This window comes from Panthera pardus, unplaced genomic scaffold (assembly GCF_024362965.1).
Source record: "Panthera pardus isolate Hobbes unplaced genomic scaffold, ASM2436296v1 HiC_scaffold_26, whole genome shotgun sequence".
NCBI lineage: Eukaryota > Metazoa > Chordata > Mammalia > Carnivora > Felidae > Panthera > Panthera pardus.
This window is the reverse complement of record NW_026526832.1, coordinates 10,938,088-10,951,019: the sequence shown is the minus strand read 5'-3', so window position 1 is coordinate 10,951,019 and position 12,932 is coordinate 10,938,088. Positions and strand designations below refer to the sequence as shown.

At 35.2% G+C, this 12,932-nt stretch overlaps 1 protein-coding gene across 2 annotated transcripts in view; it reads right to left on the bottom strand.

The window, feature by feature from the left end:
• The window catches only part of PRKD3 (protein kinase D3), an 87,137-nt gene that overhangs the window by 25,991 nt on the left and 48,214 nt on the right, over positions 1–12,932 (bottom strand). For both annotated transcript variants that reach the window (XM_053891000.1, XM_053891001.1), the window contains exons 6-9: positions 12,235–12,427; positions 6,508–6,585; positions 2,977–3,160; positions 1,412–1,535 (exon numbers count right to left, since the gene is read on the bottom strand). In XM_053891000.1, coding sequence (XP_053746975.1) covers positions 1,412–1,535; positions 2,977–3,160; positions 6,508–6,585; positions 12,235–12,427 — 579 coding nt within the window. The remainder of the gene's footprint in view (positions 1–1,411; positions 1,536–2,976; positions 3,161–6,507; positions 6,586–12,234; positions 12,428–12,932) is intronic.

The following is a 12,932-nucleotide window of genomic DNA, read 5'->3' as shown; positions in this document are numbered from 1 at the left end:
GTGTGGTATACATGCACTGATATGTAATTCATCTGTAGGCTACATTTCTAATTTACCTATTGGCTTGCCAGGTCAAAAGATATGTACACATGTAATTCTCCTTGACAGTATTAATTATCCTACATATGATTTGATCCAATTTATAGTTTTATCGGCAACATGAGTACCTATTTACTCAAACCTTCACTAAAGTCTAGTGAATCTAGTATGTCACTAAACTTTTTGATCTTTGCTATACTGATAAAAAAAAGGTAATTCAGTGAAATTTTAAATTGTACTTTTTTATTAAATATGAGATCAAGCGCTCATCTTTAAAAGTCATTTATATTTTCCTGCCTGTGAACTCTGTAGATAATATTTGCCCATTCTTTGTTTGTATTTTTTTTGAATCAATTTGTTGGTATCCTTTACACATCATGAAATGAATCCTTGTCTAGAACATGACTTCAGAATACTTTTTTCAGTTTGTCATTTGTCTTTGCTTTTTTTGACACGTGGCTTTTTTTTTTCATGTTTCTTAAAATAATTTTGTAAAATGAAGATTTTGGCCATTTTAAGTTCATAGCCTAATTAAAGGGAAGGTACAGAAGATTTCTCATATATCCCCTGTGCCCACACATGCAGAGCATTCCTGTGACCTACATCCTTCTGAGTGGTACATTCATTACAACTGATGAACCTACACTGACACATCATAATCACAAAGCCCATAATTTGTAAGAAACCACCAGTCTTCCAAAGTATCTACACCACTGCATCCCCATCAGCAATGAATGAAAGTTTGTGTTGCCCTACATCCTTGCCAGCGTTTGGTGTCGACAGTGTTCCAGATTTTGGTCATTCCAATAAGCGTGTAGTGGTATCTCACTGTTGTTTTAATTTGCATCTCCCTGACAACATATGATGTGGAACATCTTCATCATATGCCTGTTTGCCATCTGTACAGATCTTCTTTGGTGAGGTATATGTTAAGGTCTTTGACTCATTTTTTAATTGGGTTGTTTGTTTTCTTACTGTTGAGTTTTAAGCGTTCTTTGTATATTTTAGAGAAGTCTTTCATCAGATGTCTCTTTTGTAAATACTTCCTCCTAGCCAGTGGTTGTCTTATTCTCTTGATACTGTCTTTTGCAGAGCAGGAGTTTATAATTATAATGAAGTCCCTCTTATTATTTCTTTCATGGATTTTGTATTTGATGTTATATCCCCAGACCTCTTCTGAATCTCTACTGCTCTACTGGTTTGTAAAGATATTTCAATGTTCTGCCTTTTAAGAACTCTTTACAAATGTAACTACAGTTCCAATATACTATGTCTTAATACATATTACATCCTCATTTTGATTTTAAAAATGCACAAAATAAAGTACGTAACAAACTTTCACTACCATATTAAAATATCTGTGACTACTGACCAGGGTGTCCCTGCTGGTGTAATGGACCATCCACCCTTCCTTCACCATCGTGCTGCTCTTCCTCTTTGTGTGCTTGATGGACTGTACAACCCTCATCAGCGGAATATTACTGCTTGTTGACGGACTACAAAACATTTAACATTTATGATAAAATATTGATAATTTGAATTTTTAAAAAATCCTATGAATACTGTAAGCTCACTGGCCTTTTTAAAGATAACTGAGCTAAATTTTTTCAAAATATCTTACAGAAATAGGTTAAGAAAAAGAACTTAATCCTTTCATGATGATACACAGTTGATTTATAAAAGACTAAGACAATCCTGAAAGTCCTCATTATGTGTCATCAATATTTTTTGGAAGGTCCCAACACAAAACAATGAACAGAGCAGAAAGAATCTTCCCCAACTGGAAGATCTGGAGCCTGGAAGAGGGTCTCATTTGGGACTGCTGTTGAGAAAGCTTCTTTTGCCCTAAGCAGCATGATTAATTAGTAAATTCGTAACAAGGTAAAAAGCAAGTATACCTATTCACAAAATCACATGGTTCAAATGCCAAATTCCATTTTTCATGTTGTTAACAAGAAGTATTTCTAATAGATACTAATAAAATGATTTATAGCTACCAATTAAGAAAAAATAAAGTACTGCGTCAAATCAGGTAATATTGAAACGTGGGTCAGAAACAGCACAGCTGGAAGTAAAAGAACAATTTGATGGGATATGTGTGAAAAATATATGGTTTTTCAATTTGAATCTCAGTTAAATATTTTCTCTTAAATTATGAAATATTCATGATTAGGAAGCTAGCTAAGTTCTCTTCACAGTCTCCAAACTGGGTAAACAGTAAGTTTTAGTTCATAATGATAATGATAATAGCTGTAATCTAATGACAAGCCAAAATGAATAAATGACCACTCAGTTATGTGAGACTGATAAATGATCCATTTTCTCTAAATACTTCTTTGTTGCCAGTGAAGAACAAAACCTGCCAAAATATTCACATTTTATTACAAAGTAGTGTATCCTACAAAGCTGTATACACAAAAAACTGAATTTCTACAAACATAAGGGGATATTTATAAGTTTTATAATCCAATAGCATTTTACAAAGTGCTAACAGTCTAATTGTGGTAAAATGAAAACTGCCCCCAAATTTGTCACCATCATCTCTGTGCAACATTCGGCAGGTATATATTCTCACTGGTGTTTCTAACATCTGATAATTTGCCTAAATGAAGAAGCTGGTTGCTTTAATTGATAGTTTAATTCCGGCACCTTGTGGTGGCTGTTCCACAGCCAGATATAATATCTAGACTACATTTAAATAAAGCATTTTTCTCTTTAACAAGGATTCTCATACTTTCCCATCTTGAGTAGATGGCAAGAGTGTATAATTTATTTCAGAAATACTGTGGTGCATGTAAAGGAATTAGCAATACTTTAACTGGATTGTAAATTACATTCTAGGTTCCATTGAAAGAAATGTGGCTTTTTCTTTCTTAATGAAGCACCTGGACTAATCCTGCATTTGGAAGTAGCTTGCAATACACACACGTGCATTACCTGATGGTTTTCACAGCTTCCTCATCTCTTTCCACATCAAGATCAGACGGATCCAAGAAGAACATTTTATCTTCTGGAGGAGATGGTTCTTCAATGTCATCCAAGCCCCGGCTACCATCACTGTTCATGTCACTACTGTCAATATCCATTGGTATATCTGTATCTGTTCCCAGACTGGAAGGTTCTGGCAAAGTTTTAAATGAATTCAGAGTTTCAAATTAATGGGAGAGCAATACATGTAAATAGAAAAAGTATATTAAATGTGAAAAAAAAAAAAGGTTTTAAAACTCTTAATGAAAATAGGAAAATATCTTTATGGATAAAGAGGTATTTAATTAAGGAAGATATAAAATGCACACACCCTAAGGCAGACAATTAATTAATTTGCTTAAACAGAACTTAGGGGCGCCTGGGCGGCTCAGTCAGTTGAGTGTCTGACTTTGGCTCAGGTCATGATCTCACGACTCGTGAGTTCGAGCCCCGCATCAGGCTCTGTGCTGACAGCTCAGAGCCTGGAGCTTGCTTCAGATTCTGTGTCTCCCTCTCTCTCTCTGCTCCTACTCCGCTTGCTCTGTCTCTCTCTCAAAAATAAATAAAAACATTTAAAAAAAATTTTTTAATAATTAGAACTTAAATTTCTGTATGACAAAATATACTAGAAGCAAAGCAAAAAATTAGCCACCACTATTGTATGTTGGGTTAACTGGTCCAGGGCAATTTGTTGGGGAAAGATAAATAGTCTGTTCCAAAAATGGTGCTGGTAGAACTGGATTATCTACATGCAAAAAGGTGAAACTCGACCTCTTTTGTAAACCAAATACAAAAATTAACTTAAAGTGGATCACAGATCTAAATGTAAGAGTTAATCTATGAAACTCTTAGAAGAAAACACAGGAGTAAATCTTTGTGACCTTGGGTTATGCAAAGCCTTCCAGACAAAATACCAAAAATGTAAGTTACAGAAGAAAAATTAAAGTGGACTTGATTATAATTAAAAACTTTTGTGCTTCAAATGATACCTCAAAAAAGCAAAAAGTCTGTCCAACAGAAGGGAAAAAAGTATTTACATATCATATATCAAATAAGGGACTTGTATCTCAAATGTTTAAAGAACTCTTAAGACTCGATAATAAAAAAATAAATAACCAGTTGAATGGGCAAAGGACCAGAGTAATAGATATTTCCCAAAGCAGATGTAAAAATGACCAACAGGTATGTGAAAAGATGTGCATATCAATTAGCCATCCACGAATGCAAATCAAAAACACAAGGAAGTATTACTTCATACTCAGTAGGATGGCAACAATCCAAATGACAGATAATAACAAGCGGTGGTGACCTTTCAGAAAAACTAGAATCCTCATACACTGCTGGTAAAGTGAGTGTAAAATAGTGCAGCTGCTTTGGAAAACAGTTTGGCAGTCCTCAAAATTTTAAAACACGGAGTTACCACATGACTCAACAATTCCACAACTAGGTATCTACCCAAGTGAAATGAAAACATATGTCCACAGAAATTGTACTCAAAATGTTCATAGCAGCATTATTCGTAATAGCCCCAAAGTGGATACAGCTCAAATGTCCATCAACTGGCTGGTGAACAGATACATAAAACGTGGTATCTTCATGCAGAGGAATGCTATTCATCAACAAAGCAGAACGAGTACCGATACATGTTACAACATGGAGGAGCCCTGAAAACATTAAGCTAGGTCCAAGAAACCAGTCACAAAAGACTACATATTATGATTTCATCTGTATGCAAAGTTTAGAATAGACAAACCCACAGCAGTAGAAAGTTGATTAGTGGTTGCCATGGCCTAGTGGGGAAGAGCGACGAGTGACTGCTAATGTGTATGGAGTTTCTTTTCAGGGTAATGAAAAATGTCCTAACACTGGACTGCACTGATACATGCCTAACTTTGTGAATAAACTAAATGTGCCAAGTATGCAAAGTTTCTCAATAACACTGCTTAAAAAAATGATAATCCAGAACTCAGAGAAGGTATTTACATCAAGTATAACTGACAAAGAACTATTAGGTAGAATTATCAACAACTCCCTACAAATCAATAACAAATAAACAGAAAAATGGACAAAACATGTGAACAGATAATTTATAGGGGAAAAAAAAACCCTTAAGAACCAGTAACCATTTGAAAGATGTTCAAACTACTTAGTATACATTAAAACCAATATAAATAGTATTTCATATCCATCTGTCAAACAGCAGTAAAGTACAAAAATACATGAACCATAAATCTGGAGGAAACTTTAGTCTATAGCAAAGCTGCATTAATTCAGAGTAACCCAAATGAGAAAACCAATCACGATCTGTCAATGGTGTTAAATAGCAACCATAAAAAACATGCCACAGGGGCGCCTGCGTGGCCCAGTCAGTTGAGCAACCGACTCTTGGTTTTGGCTCAAGTCATAATCTCATAGTTTGTGAGTTTGAGCCCAAAGTTGGGCTCTGCACTGACAGCGTAGAGCCAGGTTGTGATTCTCTATCTCCCTCTCTCTCTGCACCCCGCCTCGCACTGTCTCTCTCAAAATAAATAAACTTAAAAAAAAAAAATGCCATAAAAGAAAACATTAAAATCTTAAGAAATTCAATTTCCATTCCTTATACTTTTCATCCTACAGAACTACTTACATTTAATTTTTACCAGTCCTGTAAATGCTAAATAAAAATTATGCTTGGATGATGGGTATTGAGGAGGGCACCTTTTGGGATGAGCACTGGTGTTGTATGGAAACCAATTTGACAATAAACTTCATATATTGAAAAATATATATATATTACAGGCAAACAATAAAAAAAAATTATGCTTGGAATCATTATTCCTTCCCTCCAAAAACATAATTAATATATAATCTTGAAAAAAGAAAAGAAAAAGGCATATGAGGGAATATGTTTAGCAAATGATTATTTGATGGAGAAAGAGACAGTGAGGCAGCACAATGTGTTCTAATGACTATGGACTAAGAAGCCAGATCATATGGGTTCAAATCCCAACTCTATAAACTGTTGGCTATATTTCTTGGGCAAGTTATTCAATGTCTTTGTGCCCAAGTTTACTCATCTGTAAATACTTAACTCAAAGGGCTGTTCTTAGGTTTAAATATCAATGTATGTAAAGAGTATAGAACTGTGCCTGGCACACAGAAGCAGTCAGTAAGTATTAGAACTATGAACACCTCTAGGGACAACAGCAGGGTGTAAAAAGAAGTATTTTATGTCTAAGGATGGAAGAAAATATGCAACACCACTGGCAACATTAGACTACAAATGGTAGGTGGCTATAGGAAAAATGGGAAGCCATAAATAAAATAAGATACAATACAATACAGTAAGTGTACTTTTACTGATTATCTGTATTTTCCTTGATTATTAAATTTAAAAAGCCAAAGTTTAAGAAACAAAGTAAACAAAATAAAACATGCAAATATAGCCTTATACAAAGATAATACACAAAAGAACTGTGACCTTTTCTGATCGTTTAGGCAAATTAAGAAAAAGAATTTTACCTCCATTGAAAGTGACTTCTCCAAGACAGTCTCTTGGTACTTTTGATGCACAGCGTTTATGGCAGTTGAATTTACAATCTGAAATAAAATATTTGGTTTATTAATGTATGTAAAAAGTCAGGCAGTATCAGATATGCTTAGAGACTTTTTAAAGTTTTCCTTTACTAAGAACTCAGGTCTTGGAATAAAGGTCTGGTTTCAAATTCTGATGCCACCTCTTAACAGGTATTCAACTCCTCAGGGTTCCATTTCTTTTTTTTTAATTTATTTGTTTTAAGTTTTAATGTAAATTCCAGCTAGTTAACATGATGTAATATTAGTTTCAGGTATGTAATATAGTGATTCAACACTTCCATACATCACCCAGTGCTCATCACAATGCACTCCTTAATCCCTATAACCTTTCTAACACTTCCCCTACCAACCTCCCCTCTGGTAACCATCAGTTAAGATGTTTAACTCTATAGCTAAGAGTCTGTTTCTTGGTTTGTTTCTATTTTTCCCCTTTGCTCGTTTGTTTTGTTTTTTAAATTCCACATATGAGTGAAATCATATGGTATTTGTCTTTCTCTGACTTATTTTGCTTAGCATAATTCTCTCTAGCCCCATCTACCAAGTGGCAAGATTTCATTCTTTCTTATGGCTGATTAATGTTCCACTGTATATGTATGCCGCATCTTCTTTATCCATTCATCAATCTGTTGATAATGGCTGTTTCCATAATTTAGCTATTGTAGACAACGCTATTATAAACATAAGAGTACATGTTACCTCTCTGAATTAGTGCTTTCGTATTCTGTGGGTAAATACTTCTGGTGGGATTGCTGGATCATAGGGTAGTTCTATTTTTAACTTTGTTTTTTTTAAGTCTATTTATTTTTGAGAGAGAAAGAGAGCATGAGTGGGAAAGGGGCAGAGAGAGGAAGAGAGAGAATCCCAAGCAAACTCCAACACCGTCAGCACAGAGCCCAACATGGGACTCAATCTCAGTTTGTAGGATCATGACCTGAGCTGAAATCAAAAGTTGGACGCTTAACCAACTGAGCCACCCAGGTGCCCCTATTTTTAACTTTCTGAGGTATTTCCATACTGTTCTCCAGAGAGGCTGTACCAGTTTGTATTCCCACCAAAAGTGCAAAAGGGTACCCCTTTCACCACATCCTCACGAAAACTTGTTTCTTGTGTTGTTGATTTTAGCCATTCCGACAGGTGTGAGGTGATATATCACTGTAGTTTTGATTTGTGTTTCCCCGATGATAAGTGATGTTGAGCATCTTTTCATGTGCCTATTGGCCATCTGTATGTCTTCTTTGGAAAAATGTCTATTCATGTCTTCTGCCCATTTCTAATTGGCTTACTCATTTTTTGGCTGTTAAGTTGTATAAGTTTTTTATGTATCTTGGGTACTGACCCTTTATGGGATAGGTCATTTTTAAATATCTTCTCCCATTCCATAGATTGCTGCCTTTTAGTTTTGATGATTGTTTCCTTTGCTGTGCAGCAGCTTTTTATTTTGATGTGGTCCCAACAGTTTATTTTTGCTTCTGTTTCCCTTGGGTCAGGAGACCTATCTAGAAAAAAGTTGCTATGGCTCATATCAAAGAAATTATTGCTGTGCTTTCTTCAAGGACTTTTATGATTTCAGTTCTCACACTTAGGTCTTTAATCCACTTTCAGTTTATTTTTGTGTATGGTAAAAGAGAGTGGTCCAGTTTCATTCTTTTGCATGTTGCTGTCCAGTTTTCCCAACACCATTTGTTAAAAAGATTGTCTTTTTCCCACTGGATATTCTTTCCTACTTTGTCCAAGATTAACTGATCATACAGTTGTGGGTTCATTTCAGGGTTTTCCATTCTATTCCACTGATCTATGACCACTAATTGGCAGGAGAAAAAAATGGCACCAGCTCCTTTGTTCCCAGAAAGGGCTCTTTGTGAACTCTGCTTCTCAGGGGCATGCTCCAAGAAGAGCAAATAATCTCCTCACTGTGTGCCCCAGGCATTCTTCAGATTGTTGCTTCCACACTGTCTGCCCCTAGGTTGTTTGCCTGTCTTGTCTCTGAAGGCAGCCCCAATACCTCTAGACTCCCAGATTCCAGTCCGCTGATGCTTAAAACTTCAGGCTTTAATCTCTGCTGACTGCCAGAACTCAAGTAATTCAGCCCCTCTTGCTTTCCAAGCCAATGGATGAGGAAACATTCTCCTTGTGCATTCCCTTGTGCATTCTCTCTCATCCTTCTCATGACCATGGCTCCCTGTCTTCCACAGCAGCCAAGATCCATTTCTTCCCTAAACCACATCCCACACTTCCATCCTTCTTCATTGTGGCTTCTTTTCTACCTTTAGTTGTAGAGTTTGTTCTGCCAGTCTTCAGGTAGATTTCTGGGACATTTAGGATGCTTTGATAATTATCTAGTTGTATCTGTGGGATGAGCGAACCTAGGTTCCTCCTACTTTGCTGCCATCTTCCCCAATTCTTCTAGGGCTCAGTTTCTTTATCTGTAATTGCCAAAATGTTGCTGGCAGCTCCATTAACTCATACTCATCTTTCCATGTTCCCCTTGACAGTTTCTCAGGCTGACTACTTTCCAATATATGTCAAGCACTTACTTTCAGTTCCTAATTATTAGGACCTGGTGCATATGCAGAAGAGAGACTGAGATTCTACAAGCTTTCATTAGGAATTAGTAAGGGCTTTCCTATACAGCCTTGTAAGGGAAGGCATGAGCTTCTCATGCACAACGTCTCCCACCTTTATATATAGTTCTCTTCAGCCTGCAAGAACATCCGAGTTGATAGCACTGCAGATGAATGTCAGGTACAAGCTATTCAATACTACAAGTAACTCAGTGGTTCTCAAACTCTGGTTCCCAGACCAGCATAATCAGCATTACAAAGAACTTGTTAGAAATGCAAATTTCTGGGCGCTACTCCAAACCTATTATGTCAGCAGCTCTGGGAGTGGGGCTGAGAAATGTGTTTTAAAAGTGTTTTTTAGGTGATACCAAAATTGAGACCCTCTGCTATTACTACTGTCTACTACGCCCTTCCACCTTGGAATTCCATCTTCCAGCAATATCGGGAAGAAAATAATTTCAAGTCCTGACTTAGAATGATTTTGTAGCCCTTGTGATTCAAGAAAGTTCTGGGTATCACACCAATGGCATAAGGTAAAGGTTATTATAAGAAAAAGCCCCATGATTAACAATTTGGTGGGTGACCCAACTTGTATTAAATAACACTGTCTTTTTAAATGAAAGGCCCTAGAAAAATTCATATATGATATTAATATTAACATCTTCCATTTATCTTAATTGATTTGCTTTTTATCTCATGAGGTATGCAAACCGTAACAACAACAAGATTTCCATTTTCGCTTTGAAAATGTAGAGCCAAATTTGTGGCCTGTCGGCAGCAAGTAGGTAGGTTCTAATGGCAGACATTTTTATTTCTCTGTACTCTTACTCATGTTCTTATTAACTTGTTCATATTTTCTTATATTTTATGTATGCTTTCAAGCTGTCTTGAAGTTTTAATATTACAAAGTAGAAAATAAGCAGGTGATGAGGCACATGAGTGGCTCAGTCAGTTAAGTGTCCAACTTCAGCTCAGGTCATGATCTCACAGTTTGTGGGTTCAAGCCCCTACATTGGGCTTTGCACTGGCAGTATGGAGCCTGCTTGGGATTCTCTCTCTCTGCCCCTTCCCCGCTCTCTCTCTCTCTCAAAATAAATAAATAAACTTAAAAAAAATTTTTTTAAACAAAAAAACAGGTGATTGAATGAGTAGCTACTCTTGGAACTGTGTATCTTCTCAAATGATCCAGTGTAACTGTTTTAACTAAATTACTGTTTTCTTTCTTAGCTTGACAAGTGAATGAAAATGACTGTTTTACTTTTTAATATCCTAATTCATATCTTAAAAATATAGAAATCACTGGGGTGCCTGGGTGGTTAGTCAGTTAAGAGTTTGACTTTGGCTCAGGTTCATGAGTTCGAGTTCCACATTGGGCTCTGTGTGGACAGCTCAGAGCCTGGAAACTGCTTCGGATTCTGTGTCTCCCTCTCTCTCTGCCCCGTTAAACCGTTAAAATAATCACATAAAAATAAGTACTCTCTGCTCACACTCCGTCTCTCTCAAAAATAAATAAATATTAAAAAAACTAAAAAAACAAAAGTCACTGAAATAAGTGAATGTTTCTGACTGATAATTAAAATAGCTTAGTTATACAGAAATACATATATATTTCTGAACCAATACAAGCATGAAACATTATTTTTTTAGAGCTAAGAAATTAAATCAATAACCCAGTAGCAGAGTTAACTGGTTTTATTTCAAAATTCATCAATCTACATATTTATGTTAGGTCCTCTACAAACTATCGTACTGCTCTGCATATGGTTTTAGAATGTTTCTGTTCTGTTCAGCAGAGCAGCACTACCTACAACCTTTTCTAAGATTATCTGTTGGCTAGAATTTGTACATCTGTTATTGATGTTCTTTCCCAAAACATTCCTTAGTGGCTGCTTGCCAATATACTTTAGTGTTGATATTTTAAAGTATTAATTTATATATTAACTCATATTTAAAAGTAAGCTGTTGAAATAAAATTTCAACATTTAATTATGCCTGCCTGATAGTTATTAACTACCTGGCAACAAACGCACAACCTGTCCTCTATCTGATGTTCTCCCATGTTGCCATATACTGCCAAGAAAAGTTTTCTCATATACTTAAGTCAAATTTATGTACAATTATTTTATTCTGTATTGTAAATAGGATTTATTGTTGCAAAGACCTCAATTCTAATGTTTTATTTATATAAAACTAGAGAATTCAATTCCACATCACTTCTATTATATAAAAAGTATGTTACCAAGAACCATTAAAATAATCACATAAAAATAAGTACATAAAATTATAGACAGGCTACTTACACCCCATCCTGGCTCAATAATTAATAACACATTTTAAACTGTTTTGGTTTTCACTATATTGTTCAGGAGTGTTGTGAAGGAGATATGAAACAAAAGTTAAAATCATCTTTAAAAACATAAAAAATAACACAACTGTAGGAAAAAATATTCCATTATTCTATTAAAAGCCTGGTTCAATGAGAGATGTTTTTAGAATACGATGATAGTGTTTTGGGTTAGTACCCGAATATGGATAATCCCTATCACATTTCCAGTGGCTTCTACTTATATTCTTCCTATTTCAGTATGATTAGTCTCTGGAATAACAGTTTTGGTACAGCTTTCCTAGCTACATAATTATAAATAAAAACAAGAAAACTCTTGTAATATGTGTGTGTGTGTGTGTGTGTGTGTGTGTGTGTGTGTGTGTGTGTGAATGTTTAAGGGAAAGAGGAAAGCATTATTTTATATTTTGGGTAGCATTTGGCTCTGGAATCAGAAAGACTTAAGCTCAAATATCTGCTCACCTGCTTACTAACTGCCCCATACGGATAGGTGTAGAGCAGCCATACCTTACAGATCCAAATTCTAGCTTTTCTGTATTGTAGGTCCTGGTACATAGTACATATACTACAGAGAGCAATAGTTGTTGATAAATATGAATGTGTGTGCATGCATGCATTTTTTTCTTTTTTTAAATTAACAACTATGAACCCAATTTCTTTGCCTATGCTTCTGAAATATAAATATTTTGAAACAAATTTCCTAACAAAAACCTATGAATTTTATTTCAGAAGAACATCCAATCCTACCTTTACACTGCATTCCTTGGCGAAAGAGGCCTTTCAGTAACCGCTTGCAGTACTGACATATTGTGGGGCGGGTGTAAGAGTGAACAGCAAATGTGTGTGGAACTTTTACTCTGCACATTACCATCTTTTCCATCCAGATTGGGCGACCACTCCAAGAAGGAATTCTCTTACTTGGTTCTTGGTGAACATGTGACTAAAACATAAGTAATTTCCATAAGTATTAAGTATATTAAAAACAAAGTATTAAGAGCAGGACTTGAGATCAAAGTCATTTATTTTGAACACTAAAGCCAAAAATCTAAAAATGTGCATCTCAGCAGTTTCCTCTGGAAGCTTAACTTACCATCATTTGAATGTGAACAGTGCAGATTTTTTTGCTATTATTTATAAAAAAAAAAAAAAATTTTTCATCCTCACATACGTATATTCATTGATGAACTATTTGCCAGACATATATAGCGTTTTACAAATAAAAAACAAAAGCCTTAAAATGAATTTATGACATGTTTAAATCCCTTGAAAAACCTTACCAAGAAACGAATCATAATCACGAACCTTTCTGAATAATAATAAATTCAGAAAGTTTATTGTTGTTCATGTTGAATTACTGAACATGATATCTAAAAATATTTTGAAATAAGTCTTGGTTTTTCAAATGTATTTTTACAAATACTAAAATATGTTTGTTAAAAACTTAA